General features: G+C 48.1%; 1 protein-coding gene across 1 annotated transcript in view; it reads right to left on the bottom strand.

The window, feature by feature from the left end:
* Positions 1–10,781, bottom strand: part of ELMSAN1 (ELM2 and Myb/SANT-like domain containing 1) — a 27,527-nt gene extending 16,746 nt beyond the window's left edge. Inside the window, exons 1-2 of the mRNA XM_006865541.1 lie at positions 9,348–10,781; positions 7,808–8,107 (exon numbers count right to left, since the gene is read on the bottom strand). Coding sequence (XP_006865603.1) covers positions 7,808–8,107; positions 9,348–10,778 — 1,731 coding nt within the window. The 5' untranslated portion in view covers positions 10,779–10,781. The remainder of the gene's footprint in view (positions 1–7,807; positions 8,108–9,347) is intronic.
* Positions 10,782–16,397: the final 5,616 nt, after the last annotated feature.

Here is a 16,397-nt window from a genome sequence, read left to right as displayed (position 1 = left end):
CTTTCAACTGTGTGGATCATGACAAGCTATGGATAACATTTCAAAGAATAAGTATTCCAAAACACTTGATTGTGCTCATGAGGTGTCTGTACACAGAACAAGAGGCAGTCATTTAAACAGAACAAGAGGATACGGAATGCTATCCCTGGCTAAAATGGTTAAAATAAAAAAGGTGTGCAGCATGGTTGTATTCTTTCATCATATTTATTCAATCTGCATGCTGAGCAAATAATCCAAGAAGGTGGATTATATGAAGAAGACTGTGGCATCAGGACTGGATGAAGAATCATTAACAACCCTTCAATATGCAGATGATACCACCTTGCTTGTTGAAAGTGAAGAGGACTAGAAATACTGATGAATATCACAGCCTTCAGTATGCGCCTCAATGAAAAGACAACAAAACTCCTCACCAACGGACCAATAAATAACATCACGACAAATGGAGAAAAGATAGATGTTGTCAAAGATCGACACTCATGCTAGCAGCAGTCAAGAAACCAAAGGGCATTTTGCATTAGGGAAATCTGGTACACAAGACCTCTTTAAAGTGTTTAAAAGCAAAGATACCAAGCTGGAGAATTCAGGTATGCCTGACCCTAGCCATGGTATTTTCAATAGCCTCATATGCATAGTTGGACTGTGTATAAGGAAGACCACAGAAGAATTGTTACATATGAGTTATGGTGTTAAGAGAAAAATATTGAAGGTGCCATGGAAGTGCCATTGTTTGCCAGAACAAACAAATCTGTGTTGGAAGAAACACAGCCAGAATGCTCCTGAGAAACAAGAATTTATCCCTCAAACTTTTGAACATGTTATCAGGAGGGACCAGTCCCTAGAAAAAGACATTCTGCTTGGTAAGGTGGAGAGTAAGTGAAAAAGAGGAAGACGGCCCCCCCCACCCCACCCACAATAAGATGGACAGCATAGCAATAGCTGTGAGGATGGCGCAGGACTGGGCACTGTTTCGTTCTGTTGTGCATAGGGTTGTTATTGAGTTGGAGCTCATTTGACAGCACCTAACAACAACAAGCTTGTGAAAATCCTCACAGCAAGGACCCGCCAGGGCTAGCTCCACCATTAGTTGGTTATATAGCTTAGTAGGTCTCTGGCCTCATCTATGAAATATAGGAATTGAGATGTATAGTTGCTAAGGCACCTTCTGACCCACTCTCAGGGCAAACTGCCCAAGCCATCAGCCTCTAGTATAAACCTCTGTATTTTCCCTACCCAGAGAACATGACCTCAGAGAACAGAGACTATGCTCCTCCTATAAAAGAGGAGAGGTATGCAGGCCAAATTCCCAGCTGAGAATAAATGGAAAAGTCAGACTAAATATAAAAAACACATTTCTGAAGGTATCAGAGAGCAAATAAGTTGGCTACGAATGAAAGAGCCAAGATCCAGGATAAAAAGGAACTCCAAAGAGATGAGTCTGGCATTTAGGCCATGTTTTCCCTAGAGGCAGGTGCCAAATTTAGAAGAGGCAACTGAGAGGCTGAAAAACGGAGCAGAGACTAGGACTCTTACCCTCAGATTAAAATTAATCAGAAATAAACTAGGCTTTACAGGAAAGGTAGTCCAGCTTCAAATCATCTCAATCTGATTAAAGTGATTCAGATTGCTACCTATCGGAAACTAAGGAAAAGCTTCTCTGAAAGTGAAAAACACCATCCACAGTCTTTAATCACCCACCAATATATGTTGCTATGTTGTTGCTAGGTGTTGTCAAGTTAGTTCCAACACTTATGCACAACGGAACAATAAACTGCCGGGCCCTGCGCCCAGCCTCACAATCATTGTTATGCTTGAGCCTATTGCTGCTACCACTGTGCCAATCCATCTCCTTGGGGGGTGGGGTGGGGTGGGGTGAGGGTGGGGGGCTTCCTCCTTTTCATGACCCTCTACTTTACTAAACATGATCTCTTTCTCCAGGGTCTGGCCCCTCCTGATAGTATGTCCAAAGCATGAAAGACAAACCCTCGCCATCCTTGCTTCTAAGGAGAATTTTGGCTGACTTCTTCCAACACAGCTTTGCTTGTTCTTCTGGGAGTCTACGGTACTCTCAAAATATTTCACAATTTTTCTCCATCATCATAATTTAAATAAACTGATATGTCCACGGTCTTCTTTAGTAGAATTTGTCCAATTTTCATAAGCATATGAGGCAACTGAAAATACCATAGTGTATGTGTGTGTATGTATTTATATATATATATATACGTGTGTGTGTGTGTAATATATAAGTATGGATTGCATCTCAATGTAAAGAAAACAAAAATCCTCACCATTGGACCAATAAACAACTTTATCAATGGGAGAAAAGATTGAAGTTGTCAAGGACTTCATTCTTCTTGGAGCAACTATCAACATTTAAGGAAGCAGCAGTCAAAAAATCAAACTATGTATTGCATTAGGCAAATTTGCTGCATGAGACCTTTTTAGTGTTGAAGAGCACAGACATCAGCTTAAGACTAAGGTGCACCTGACCCAAGCCATGGTATTTTCAATAGTCATGTGCATGCAAAAACTGGACAGTGAATAAGGAAGACTGTAGAAGAACTGATGCATTTGAGTTATGGTGCTGGAGGAAAATATTGAAAGTGCCATGGGCTGCCCAAAGAACCAACAGATCTGTGTTGGAAAAAGTGCAGCCAGAGTGCTTCTTGGAGGCCAGGATGGCCAAACTTCGTCTCTCATACTTTGGACATATTGTCAGGAGGGACCAGTCGCTGGAGAAGGATATCATGTTTGGTAGGGTGCAGGGTCAGAGATAAAAAGGAAGACCCCCGGTGAGATGGATTGGCATAGTGGCAGCATCAATGGGCTCTAGCATGGCAAGGATAGTGAGGTTGGCCCAGGATCGGGCAGTGTTTCCTTCTGCTGTACATAAGGTCGCTATGAGTCAGTAATGACTCAATGGCACCTAACAACAACAACAACAACAAATGTATAGATATATACATGTCTCATACTTTGGACATATTGTCAGGAGGAACCAGTCGCTGGAGAAGGGTAACATGTTTGGTAAGGTGGAGGGTCAGAGAAAAAGATAAGACCCCCAGAAAGATGGATTGGTAAAGTGGCAGCATCAATGGGCTCAAGTGTGGCAACAATTGTGAGGTTGGCCCAGAATTGTGCAGTGTTTCGTTCCATTGTGCATAGGGTCGCTATGAGTCAGTACCGACTCGATGGTACCTAACAACAACAAACAACTATATATATATATACACACACATATATTTTTTTTTTTTTGAGAGAGAGAGAATGAGTGTGTGTGTATGCGCCTGGTATTCAGTAAAAAATAACCAGTTATACAAGAAGATAAGATGTGATTTTAAAACAAGAGACATAATAGTTATAGAAATAAAAGGGCTCCAAAAAGTCTGTGAAAAAATGGAATTGAAAGATAATGGAATTTTTCCATCAACTTTCTGAAACCCCCTCAGACTCACAGGGGTTGCTATTAATGGAATTATTACACATAAACTTTCAGATAATTATGCTTAAAATTTTCAATGAAATAAAAGGCAAGTTGAGAATTTTATCAAAGAACTAGAAACTCTAACAATGAACCAAGTGGAAATTCTGTAATTAAAAAGCATTAACTAAAGATAAGAACTCAATGAATAGATTCAACAGATTAGATACAGCTTGAGACAAAATTGATGAAAAGATAGATCAGACTGAAAAAAAAAACCACGGAAATACAGACTATAACATGGCAAACATAAAATAAGGGATATGAAGAAAAATTCTAACACAGAATTAGACGAGACGCAGAAGTAGTATTCAAGAAGCACCACAAATTCCAAATAGGATAACAACAAAAAATCACATTTAGGGTATGCTACTGCTGTTGTTAAGTGCTGAGTCGGTTCCAACTCACAGTTACCCAGTGTAAGGTTTCTGAGGAGTAGCTGGGGGGCGGTTTGAACTGCCATTCTTGTGGTTAGCAGTCTAGTGTCTAGGTATGGTGGTGGTGGTGGTGGTGTGCCTGGAGTCTGCTCCAACTCATAGCAACCCTACACAGGGTTTCCGAGGCTATAAATCTTTATCGGAGCAGAAAGCCTCATCTTTCTCCTGTGGAACTTCTGGTAGTTTTGAACTGCTGACCGGGAGGTTAGTAGCCCAACTCATAACCACTACACTACCAGAGCATCATAATAAAACAGCTGAAAATCAAAGACAAAGGAAAAAAATGCTATGAGTAGCAAGATAAAAAGAGACTTTATATTCAAAAGTCTAGCGATTTCGTCAACTATAAGAATACTGAAAGCCTGAAGACAGCGAAATATTCAAAGTGTCAAAATAGCTGTCAACCTAGCATTCTCTACCTAGCAAAATTATTATTCTTAAAAAATGTCAGTGAAATAAAAACATTTTCAGACAATCACAGATAAATAATATTCATCACTAGCTGACTCATACTACAGGAAATACTAAAGGGTGTTCTTCAAGTAGCATATAAATGATACAAAATGGAAGCTTGGAGATTTAAGAAAAGAAAAGCAACGAAAAGTACAGTTGCATACATCCAAAATGAGTATCAACTGAAGAAACCAACAATATGATGTCTTGTGATGTTAAGATATACAAAGGATGAAAATGCAAGTCAGTAATTGTATAAGTTGAGGGGTATAGGTAGAAAATGGAGTTAAAGTGCTTTAAGAGACTTGCATTGTCTAGGAAGAGATAAAATGATTAAATTTCATTAAGTATGCATGTTTTAATCTTTAGCAGCTTTTTCCACCAGTTAAGCTCTAATATCATTATGTACAATGCCACTGTGGATAATGAGTTGTCGTCTATACAATTAGAATGATACTAGCTATATACCATCCTTTGAAGACTTGAGAAAATAGTTACTCAAATCACTTTCTGTTACTCAAATCACTTTCTGTTGAAAAGCAGATAAACAAGGCTGGAAGGGTAATCTCTGAAAGTATTACAAATGAGTGTACATTAATAAGTTATTAAGTGGAGGAAATGGAATAACAACCCAGTCAATCCAAAGGAAATAAAAAGGAGAAAAAAGAATATAGTGGAGGCAGAGTCGGATAAACAGAAAGCAAACAGTAGATTGCAGATTTAAACCCAAATATACCAGTAATTGGGAACACGGTGGCTCTGTAGGATAAACACTGGCCTGCAAACCACAACGTTAGCAGTTCGAGCCCACCAGCTGCTCAGCAGGAGAAAAATGAGGCCTTCTGTTGCCATAAAGGCTAATTGCTTCAGAAACTGAAACAGGGTCATAATGAGTCAGAACTGACATGACGGCACTTAACAACAACCTATTAGTATTTAAGGAGTCCAAAGGAGCTCTGGCAGTATAATGGTTACAAATTGGGCTGCTAACCTCAGTCAGCCAATCAACACTACCAGCTGTTCCACGAAACAAAGATGAGGCTTTCTGCCCCTGTAAAGATTTACAGTCTCAAAAACCCTCTACAGGGTCGATATGAGTTGGAACCGACTCCACAGCACATAACAACAACTGCTATGAGCCACATAGGAACCGACTCCATGGCACGTAACCACCACCAGCGGTGCTATGGTGTCCTGGTGTGGGTTAATGAGCCAGACTGCAAAGCCATTTGAACTGCAAAGTTGGCTGTTCAAGCTCACCAGCTGCTCTTCAGAAATCCTATACAGGGTTGCTATGGATCGGAGTCCACTCAACAGCACTTAACAACAACAGTGGTGCTCATCTAATAACCAAAAGTTTCTCAGTTCAAAACCACCAGCCACTCCTCAGGAGAAAGATGTAGCAGTTTGCTTCCATAAAGACTTACAGCCTTGGAAACCCAATGGGACAGTTCTACTCTGTCCTACAGGGTGGCACTGAGTTCGAATCAGCTTCAGTTGACATGTCAGTAGTTATATTTACAGTTGCTGTTGTTGTCGAATTGGTACCGACTCATAGCTACCTTATGCACAGCAGAACGAAACACTGCCTGATCCTGGGCCAACCTCACTATCGTTGCCACACTTCAGCCCACTGATGCTGCCACTCTGCCAATCCATCTCGCTAGGGGTCTTCCTCTTTTTCTCTGACCCTCCCCCTTACCAAACATGATATCCTTCTCCAGCGACTGGTCCCTCCTGACAATATGTCCAAAGTATGAGAGACAAAGTTTGGCCATCATGACCTCCAAAGGAGCACTCTGGCTGCACTTCTTCCAACACAGATCTGTTGGTTCTTTTGGCAACCCATGGCACTTTCAATATTCTCCTCCAACACCAGAACTCAAAAGCATCAGTTCTTCTTTGGTCTTCCTTACTCATTCTCCAGCTTTCGCATGCATATAAGGTTACAGAAAATTCCATGGCTTGGGTGAGGCACATCCTAGTCCTCAAGCTGACACCTTTGCTCTTCAACACTTTAAAAAGGTCTTGTGCAGCAGTTTTGCCTAATGCAATACGTCATTTGATTTCTAGACTGCTGCTTCCGTGAGTGTTGATAGTTGATCCAAGACGAATGAAGTCCTTGACAACTTCAAACTTTTCTCCATTGATAAGAATGTTGTTTATTGGTCCAGTGGTAAGGATTTTTGTTTTCTTGACATTGAGATGTAATCCATACCGAAGGCTGTGCTCTTTGACCTTCATCAGTAAATATTTTAAGTCCTCTTCACTTTCAGCAAGCAAGGCTGTATCATCTGCATGTCGCAGGTTGTTAATGAGTCTTCCTCCAATCCTGATGCCACGTTTTTCTTCTTATAACCCAGCTTCTCAGATGATCTGCTCAGCATACAGGTTGAATAAGTATAGTAAGAGAATACAACCTGTCACACAGCTTTCCTAATTTTAAACCATTCAGTGTTCCCATGTTCTGTTTAAACAACTGCCTCTTGGTCCATATTTAATATAAACTGTATTAATGATCTAATTGAAAAAAACAACTGTTAGACGGACTAATAAGAAACCTCAAGTATCTGCCACTTGAAAGATGAGCCTTGAATTAAACTATAGAGACAGGTCAGGTGGAAAGTAAAACGTGGGAAAAAGATACCCTGCAAACACTGCCTAAAAGAAAGCTGGTGTAATTGTATTAATGTCAGACAATGTACACTTTTAAAAGGTAAAAAAGATTACTGCTGTGGTTAAGGGCCATCAAGTCAGTTCTGGCTCATAGCAACCCTGTATAGAGTTTTTGAGGAGGGACTAGTGGATTTGAACCGCCAACTTCGTGATTAGCAGTTCAGTGCTTATCTTACAGTTGTTGTTAAGTGCCATCAAGTCAGTTCTGTCTCACAGCGACCCTGCATAAGGTTTCCAAGGAACGGCTGTGGGTTGGAACCACCAACTTTGTAGTTAGCAGTCCAATGCTGATCCTACAGCACCACAGCAAACTTTCTACCCTTAAAAAAATCCTAATGAGAAAATATCTAATACAATTCTAAGTGAGTATGTACCTCACAATATATAAAATAAATATTGCCAAGCTAAAAGAAATAGCCAAAACTAGTCTTAGAGATTTCAACATTCCTCTCACAGTACTAAAAGAACAAATACCTATTTCTTAATCCCAATGCCTAGCTCTGTTACAGGAACCCAATCAAAATTTGTTTATCTGTAATGAAAGAGATCAACAGCAGTCCCAAGTTCAAGTACGAAAATGTTTAATTGTTCCCCCACTAAATGCATTTGTTAAGTTCATTTGAAAATATAAACAAGATTGCATGCCCTCAGGTTCCTTCAAACCCTCCCACACTGCCACATTCTCTTTGTCCTATGAGATCCTAAGCCCCCAGGATCATACAGGTCCTGGAGGTGTCTGGATGGGGGCCTCTCCTACCTGAGCTGGGGCATCAGTCCCAGGGATACGGGTGGAACGCCTGCGGGTGACAATGACTGACGGCTTGTGTTCAGTAGGGTTCTGGTCAGGACCCTGCCCATCCTCTTCACCACCTCCTGCCTGGGCCACTTCAGATGGGTCTACAGTCCGCACAGGTACAGACACTGGGATGATGAGGGGCACCATCCCGCTGTCTTCTCGTACTCGCTTGGCAGCTAAGGCAGGCTCAGAAAACTCCACCCCACACTTGGTAGTTGAGGTCAACACACTTTTCCTCTTCTCCTCGGAGCCATTGGCATCCTGGAGAAGAGTGGAGGCAACAGAGGTGAGGTTTAGAACGTTAAGTCCTGATTGGCTGGACCAGGACCCCAGCCCATTTAACCGAGGGACACAGATACCCATGAATGTTTGACACCAAACACTCTATAGCCTCCCTTCTGTCAAGTCCTCCGACACAGGCCTAGAGCAGGAGTCCCCAGATGGCCATCTCAGGCCACAATCGAATGTACTCTGTTTGGCCTGCACAGTGGGTGGCACACAAAATAGTATCCAAGCCATCGAAAATACATCTCTGGCTGCAAAACGTAAACATGGAACATGTTGCTGCCTTTGTATCTACGGCCTGTATGGACAACCGGCTAGAGTGAAGTCTTGCTGTCCCCAATGAGAGGACAAATTCTGCAGCCTCCTACGCATGTGCCTGGTCCTGTGGGCATCAAGGGTTGAGACTTCTAGTGAAGGAAGGCACAAACACTGGCTTCCATCCCAGCCATGTGACCTTGAGAAGTACAGTTGGGCCTCAATTTCTTTAGCTATGAAACAACAGCACCCTTTTCACAGGATTTGAGGATGATCATTTATGATCAAATAGTTTTTGAAATCCTCCCTCCCCATTTCTTTTTGTTTAAAAAAGTTAACAAAACTATTACAGTTATATAATTTAAATAAAATAAGCTACGGTGGTAGTGATGTGCCCTCGAGTCGGTTCTGACTCATAGTGACTCTGCATAGGGTTTCTGAGGCTGTAAATCATGGGAGGAGAAAGCCTCATCTTTCTCCCATAGAATGGCTGGTAGTTTCGAACTGCTGACCTTATAGCCCACAGCCCGATTCGTAACCACTACGCTACCAGAGCTCCTTTAGAAACCCTATACAGGGTCACTATGAGTTGGAAGCGACTTAACGGCACTTAACAACAAACATGTTTTATGCAATCACCACATTTTTGTCTTTCAGCAGGCTAGACTGGAAATGGTTTCCCCTCCTCCTATTCCTTCAAGGCCCCTATGAAGAGGCCAATCCACAATGGAATCTCCCACATTCTGACCTGTGGACCCTTTGGCATGTATAAACCTCAGCTTGCTCTGAGGTAGGGGTCCTTTGCCTGCAAGGAACTCAGAAGTCCATGAAACGTAGGGGCTCATCTCCTGCACTGAATTGGAAAAAACTGTCCTGTGGGCTCTGGAATCCCTTACTTACCCTCTTTCTGCCCCCCAGACACCATTGCCCCTCCCCCCCCCACTCCCTCCACCACTCTCACCTTTGCATTCTGCATGGAGGCCAGCTCCACTGCCTTCTGAGCCAGTGTCAGCAAATTGGCCTCCTGGGATGCCCGACGCCTCCGGCGTGTGCTCTGGATCACCCCACCTCGTAGCACCTGTCCGTAGTCCCCGGTGCCCATTGCCCGCATACCCTCCTCGGTGCCCATGGAAGGAGCCTCTCGCTCCCGACCATTGGGTGCCAGTCTCTCCCCATCGGGCAGCAATTGTGACTCTCTCAGCTCCAGAGGGAACCCCAGGGCTTCAGGATGTGGCTGCCCCAGGGGGCCGGATGGCGGCTGCTGTGGGGGCCAGTGATGTAGGAACAGGTTGCCAGCAGGCTCCTGCCCGGGTTGGGTTCCAGCCCCATCCAAGGCAGTGGGCGGCAGGACCCCCTCCTTTGAGAGGCGGCGGGAGCGGCGGGGGAAGGCGATTTGGGCCTGAGGTAGCACAGACTGTGGGCCCGACTCCTGCAGGAGAGCCTTGCGCAGTTCTGGGTTCATATCAGGGTTGTGGGGGAAGGGGTAGGACATACTGTGGTGAGCCAGGTGGGGCTGCCCCAGAGGCCCAGGAGGTTGCAGGCCAAAGTCTTGCGGTGGCTGGGAGGGTGGCTGTTGCATTGGGTAGAAGTTTTCAAAGAGCTGCATCTGGGGCAGGGTTGCCGCCTGCTGCTGTTGCGGTGGGGGGTAGGCAGCGGCGGGGTTTGGGGGAGGTGGACCCTGCCGAAAGACCTGCCGGTTCACCTGATGACCAAATGCCAGCTGGAAGGGCTGCAAGGGCAGTGTCTGGTTTGGGGGCTTCTTGGCCACATGGAAGGAGTTGAGGGGTGGGGCTTGTGGACGCCCTACCTCCAGCTGCACTTTCTGAGGCATCATTGGCTGCACCGCGTTCCTGTAGCGGTCCAGCTGTTGGCCGCCCCCTTTTTCGCGCTTCAGTGCCTCTGGATGGTTATAGTAGGTGGTGACCCCTACACCAGGATGCGTGCTCCCCTTGGGTCCACTGTAGAGAGGCAGGCTGTGGCGGTTCCATGTGGCGTGGGGGGGAGGCTGGCCAGGCTGCTGCTGCCAGCCGCTGTCATTGACACCCCCACCGCCTCCACGCTCTGGACCGCGCCCCGGAGCCATCACCGAGTTGGGCCACTTGACTGAGCCCACCTGTTGGGACAACATGGCTGCCGTGGTCCGCTCAGGCCCATATACCACAGAGTTCAGCAGGGCCAGGCTGTTGGGCGGGGGGAGTTCCACAGGCTGAGAGGTGGGAATGCCTCCGGAAGGACCCTCGTGTCCAAAGTATGGCTCCTCCTTCACTCTGGTGGGCTGTGGAGGGGCCAGGGGCTGCTGAGGGGCCTGCTCCTTGGGAGCTGACTCCGGGTCTCCGAAGAAGAGGCAACGCTTCCGCTTGCTCTGAGCCTTGGGCTGGGCCTGGAGGTTCATGGTGTGGCCAGCTGGGCCCTGGGAGTCAAACTTGCTTCACCAGTTGCCCATCCCCCCAAGGAAAGGTCCTGCTGGAAGCCTGGGAGCCAGTGGGGGCAGAGCAGGGGCTGAGGAAGAGGCTGGATTACACAGTCAGGCCCAAGGAGGAAGAATGGCTGGCTGTTCCTTCCTCTTCACAGAGGTTCCGGGCTTCTCTACTCCTCCCAGATCATGATGTTTCTCCACGAAAACCTGGAGTCTGCAGAGAGAAGAGCAGCAAGTGTCAGCCATAGCTTCCCAAGGGAACCCTGAGGTCAGTACGCAGTGAGGACCGGGCCTTGACCCCTGGTGGACAGCATCTCCCAAGGCACTCTGGGACTCTCTTCTTCTCTCACTACCTCACCCACCTTGGCAGGCTCCAAGATCAATGCATTTGGTTGGGTCATTTGTGCTCAAAAGCACCTACCAAGGGACAAGTGGAACTGAGATGCAGGTAAGGCCCATTAGCCAAGATAGGAGAAAGATGACAAAGCATTGAAGCCCCCTGTCCCCTCTTAACCGAGCAGCCAGGCCTGGCCCTCCGGTGCCATCTGTCCACACAGTAACCTCCCCACTGGATCCAGCAGGATATTTCTTTGGCCACACCTCTTCTGATGCTCAAACACAAGAACTGATGAGAACAGAGATCATTCCTTGCAGGGCCTTCCTGCATACCCCAAGGTTGGGAGTGCTTGCTACCTGGCCCTCACAGAGACCCTCCCTGGGCTAGGCCAGCAGACCTCTTCACTGTGGCTTGTAATAGAGGCCCCAAGGAGGGAGTGTGCAGTCCCAGCCCCACCCCTGGGAGGGGCAGCTGGGTCGGGCTGTGGGGCTGTCAGAGCCTTCCCCACACTAGCATAGAACCTGTTTTGCAGCCCCAGCTGGAGGCAAGATCCAGCCCCAAGCAGGCCAGCAGCCTCCCCTTACTCCCCTCTCCCCCACTGCCAAAGAGCCCCGAGCCCCAGGCGCCCTAAGACCAGGAGTAGGATAGCTAAGACCCTGCCTGGAGTGTAGACTGCGGTGCTTGGACCAGATTTCTCCAGGATATGGCATGACTGAAGTGCTCATAGTTTTCTAACTTGATTTTAAAAAAAGGCCTGCCCCCACTGTGCACCACACTGCAAAGCTGTTTGAACTGCTTGGTTGGCAGTTCAAGCTCACCAGCTGCTCCTCAGAAACCCTATACAGGGTTGCTATGGGTTGGAACCAACTCGATGGCACTTAACTACACTCTGCCCCAAAAAAGATAGACTCAAGACCTGTAACAGCATGTATTTTAAGTGGCTTTCTTTTGCTTCTGAGATCTTTTTTCTCCCTCCCTGGGTCGAGGTGGGGGTTCTATGACCCACTTCTCCTCACTAGGATTTTGGTCCTGGGTCAGTCAGGGTAGAAGAGGAAGGGAAGAGACACGGGCTCCAGCAGAGAAATCCTGACAGGCCTCAAGCCCTGGCAGTTGCAGGTCCTCCCAGGAACCAGAGCAGAGGAGAACAGTCTGTACACAGCCACCCAGTGACACCCCTCACACCAGCACCAACGAGTGCCGGCCCTTTCCCAAGGCCTGGGTTCTGTCCCTCCTCTGCACGCATCCTAGGTTCCCAGCCCTTCTATTCCGGGAGCTCGCTCAGTGACTCATTCCAGGCCCCCTCCCTATCTTTCACTTTCACCCAGCACCCAGAAGGGGAGGAACTTCCTCGTCCATTCCTCCCTCGGCTCTGGGCCCTGAAGTAAGAGGGAAAGCTTGATAGTTTGTGCCCTTTGTCTGCATACACTGAAGTTGAGGGGGACAGATAAGGAGAGCCTTTAAATTCCCCTGACCCCCAGCACAAAGGTTAGCATTTGGACACTCAAACCCCTTTCTTTTGCTTTTAATCCCTCATCCTGACAGCCAACCCAATTCAGATTGTTGTTGTTGTTGTTAGGTGCCATCGAGTCAGTACTGACTCATAGTGACCCTATGTACAACAGAACAAAACACCGTTCAGATTAGAAATCGAAAAACGAGCCCCCAGACTGAAGTCAAGGTACCATCTGGAAGCTGCAGGTGTCCCAGGCTGCAGAAACCTAGTCCTCCACAGGAGCATCAAGCAGATCACACTACAAGGCTGTGTCTGCAGCTGAGAGAGAGACAGAGGGAAGAAGAATGTGTAGGAGGGGGAGTGTGGCAGGTCCTCTAGAGGCCTGGAAGCCCTTCAGGTGCTTGTACACCAGGTGTCCTAACACTGTACACAGACACCTCCCCTGTCACAGCCCCACGGCCACCACCACCGCCACCGCCACCGCCACCGCCAAGTAAGCCTGAAGGAAGGGATGGCCTGGGTGCACGTGATGTTACACACGGAACAGCTGCTCTGCACCTGACTCTGAGGATTGGGCTCTGCCAGGTTTGAGGAAGAAGATGGGGATCCTGTGAAGAGGGATTCCAGACTGGGCTGTAGCTCCCTCATCCCAGTGGACTCAGCTCATTTGCCTCCAACCTTGTACATTAAAGAGAGCCATCATTAGGGGCCCCACAACAGGGTCGTCAACTGAACGGGGACCTGCTCAGAGGAACTTAAGGGGAACGGTATGGGGAAAGCTGAATCACTCCAGAAGCTACCAAGGTCCCCATCACTCCCACTGGAGGACTGAGTGTGCCAGGGGTATGGCCATCTAGGCCTGGGAACCCCCCTCCATCCAAACAAGCCATTGTTTAGGGAGTGAGGTGAAGCAGAGCACAAACAGTAATAATGATGATACTAGCAATTAATAATAAAGCACTTGTGCCAGACAGGTCCTAAATGCTTTGCATAGATTTAACTTCCAACCACTTTATAAAGCTCAGAGGAGCTAAGTAACTTGTCTATGGTCACACAGTGATTATGTTGAGAGCAAGTCTTGTCTGACTTCAAAACCAAATACTTACTCTTTCTTCCTCAACCATGCTGAGGGAACACCAGGTGTCTACCTGCATGGCCTACTTCCACAGCTGCTCCCAAAACAAGGCCTGGATCTCAAGACACAGAGATCCCTCCTCACAGGTGACTGGCCTGAACCATAATACAGCAGAGACCAGGAGTCCTACAGGAAGGCAGGGAGGAGAAGGGCCCCATCAGGAAGGGGTGGTCTGGTATAAGACACTGCTTCCTGCCCTGGCCACTTCTGCCTGGCCTTCAGGATCCGTAATCTAGCCTCTGCATCCTCTGACCTCCGACCCCGCCCTCACACACACTCATAGTTCAGTTCTGGAAGCTCATGGTGAGGGTTCAAGCTCTCAGATTCCAACAGCATTTCACCGCCTGCAACTCTGAGCCGGCCTGAGCCTCAGCCACTTCCTCTCGTCTCTTCTACTCCAACCCTATTCGTCATCATGTAGCTCCTGACCCTCAGGTGGAAGCAGGTTCAATCTTCCTCATGGTGAGGGAAGATGAAAGACGCCATCTTTTCCAAAGGCTGACCTATGGGCCAAGTCCCCACAGGGAGTAATAATGAACTCTTGAAGGCAATCTCACCCCTGGGTCCAGCTGCAGGGCCTCTGACAACGGATGCCAGAGCACTGCAAAGGAAACCCACAGTCGTCATGGGGCCCCAGACACTGCAAATGGCTTTGTCAGTCTGTCTGTCACAGCTCTGTTCACTCTTCCCTCTCCCTCCTCCAGCTGCTTGGGGCTGCACTCAATGCCAGACCAGACCCACAGGTGGGCCTAAGACAGGACAAGAATGAGCTATCAATGGCCTGAGACCTCCGAGGCTTTCGGGAAGAGCTACACTGAGAAGCACTTCATCTCCACAAGAAAAGAAAATGGTGCTGAACCTGCTTATGGGTTTTACAGGCACATGATGAGAAACTGCTGAAAAAGCCTCTGAGTGTTCTGTGCTGATGGTGACCCATGTTCCAGAGCCCAGGAGAGCTTTCCAGGAGCAGCAGCTTGAATACACACAGCTCCCCAAGTACCAGTCAGAAGCACGCCAGTGAACACAGGGCAATGGGGCCAGACCTGGGCCCAGATCCACTCACTACCCCTGCGTAGCATGTAACAATTCATGTGAGCCAAGACTGCTGTGAGCCAAGGTTACACAGGTTGGGGGTTGGGGGCCTGTGGAAAAGTCCAGCCTGGGCCCACCAGCCAGAGCGGCTCAGCTCTGACCTGGGGTAAGAACCAAGTGGAGGAGCTCCTGCTTCCAGTTCCTGTTCTAACAGCTTGGGTCACCACACATCCTACACACTCGGCACAAGGAAGACGGGGAGCCAGAGCTTGTACATCTCCTACCCAAGGGCAATGCAGACCAAACATGGTGTCCTGCAGGGCCCTGAATCCTCAGTGCAGCCAGTCAGTCCCTGACACCCAACAGGCAAAATCTAAACTCCCTACCCTGCCCTATGAGTCCTTAAGACTTTGGCTCCTGCCACCTCTCTTAACGCTCCTGTTCCCGCTTTGCTTCTGGGTCTTTGATCAGGCTGTCACCTCTGCCTAGGACATATTCCCACCCTGTTCACCTGACCAAGTCCTACTCAAACTGCAGGTTTCAGACCCTGCTTCCTGTAGCTCCTCCTAAACCCTACCATTGAATTCTCGGTGCCCACTGCCTGATGCCCAGCACAGAGCAAGCTCCACAGGACAGACGGTTGCTCCTGGCTTGGAGCTGTGACTTGGGCTGCCCATTCACAACTGCCCGCAGGAGGATCATGGGGGTGCCTGGACAGAGGCAGTACTCATGGCCAGCCTCTCTACCTGGGCTCCTGTCTGGCTGCCTGGCCCTCACGTCCCTGCCTTCTGAAGCACATCTGAGCTCCTCATGCTGCTGAGAGGTGAGAAGGCTCAGCCTCTGGGCCCTTGTCCCACCCCAATGACCCCAGAATCTTTCTAACTAAGCTCAAGTCCTTCTCTAATGGCTGGCCCACATGCCACTTGTCCCTTGATGTCCTCTTGACTGTCACATGCTGCCCCACACCACATGTAGGCCAGCTGGAGAAGTAGCACGCCTATCACTGTCCTCTGTACGCATTTCCCCTCCCAAGGCTTCCACCCTTCCCAGCCCTTGGCCAGGGATCTGAGCCTGTGCCTCTGTTTACCTAGGAGGCCTTTCATAGAGGAGCAAGCATGGCACAGCCAGCACCCCAGCCCAAGCTCACTTCCTGAAGAGCTCTTTCTCAGACACTCATGGCCTTTGCTACTTAAGTGGCCTGACATTGCCATCTTGGGCCAGCTACGGTTGACCAGGCCCTAGACAAACCTGTTTTCTAGACACAGAGAAGCCCTCTGCAAAGCCTGAGCCTTCCCTGCTACCCATCATTAGCTGAGAGTTCACACCCAGGCTGCAGGGCCCCATTTCTCCAAGTCACTGGACATGCATGTCCTGTTCTCAAGGAAAAAGACACAGTGGTGTGGACCCTCAGGTGTCACTTTCCCCAGAGGCATGAGAGCAGGCAGGAAACCACATGAGTGGAGAGACACCCCCGGACCACCACTTCTCCAGCTGAACTGTGGGTGAACAAGCTGATGAGTCATGAGTTCCAGGGGTCTTGGTCATCAAGCAGGTCAGGTCAGAAGTCTGACAGGTGGTTTGAGCTTTCACCATAAAGTTGACCACACCAAGATGCTTTAAAAGGGATCACGTAGGACA

Source organism: Chrysochloris asiatica, unplaced genomic scaffold, assembly GCF_000296735.1.
Source record: "Chrysochloris asiatica unplaced genomic scaffold, ChrAsi1.0 scaffold00079, whole genome shotgun sequence".
NCBI lineage: Eukaryota > Metazoa > Chordata > Mammalia > Afrosoricida > Chrysochloridae > Chrysochloris > Chrysochloris asiatica.
This window is presented reverse-complemented; position numbering and strand designations above follow the sequence as displayed.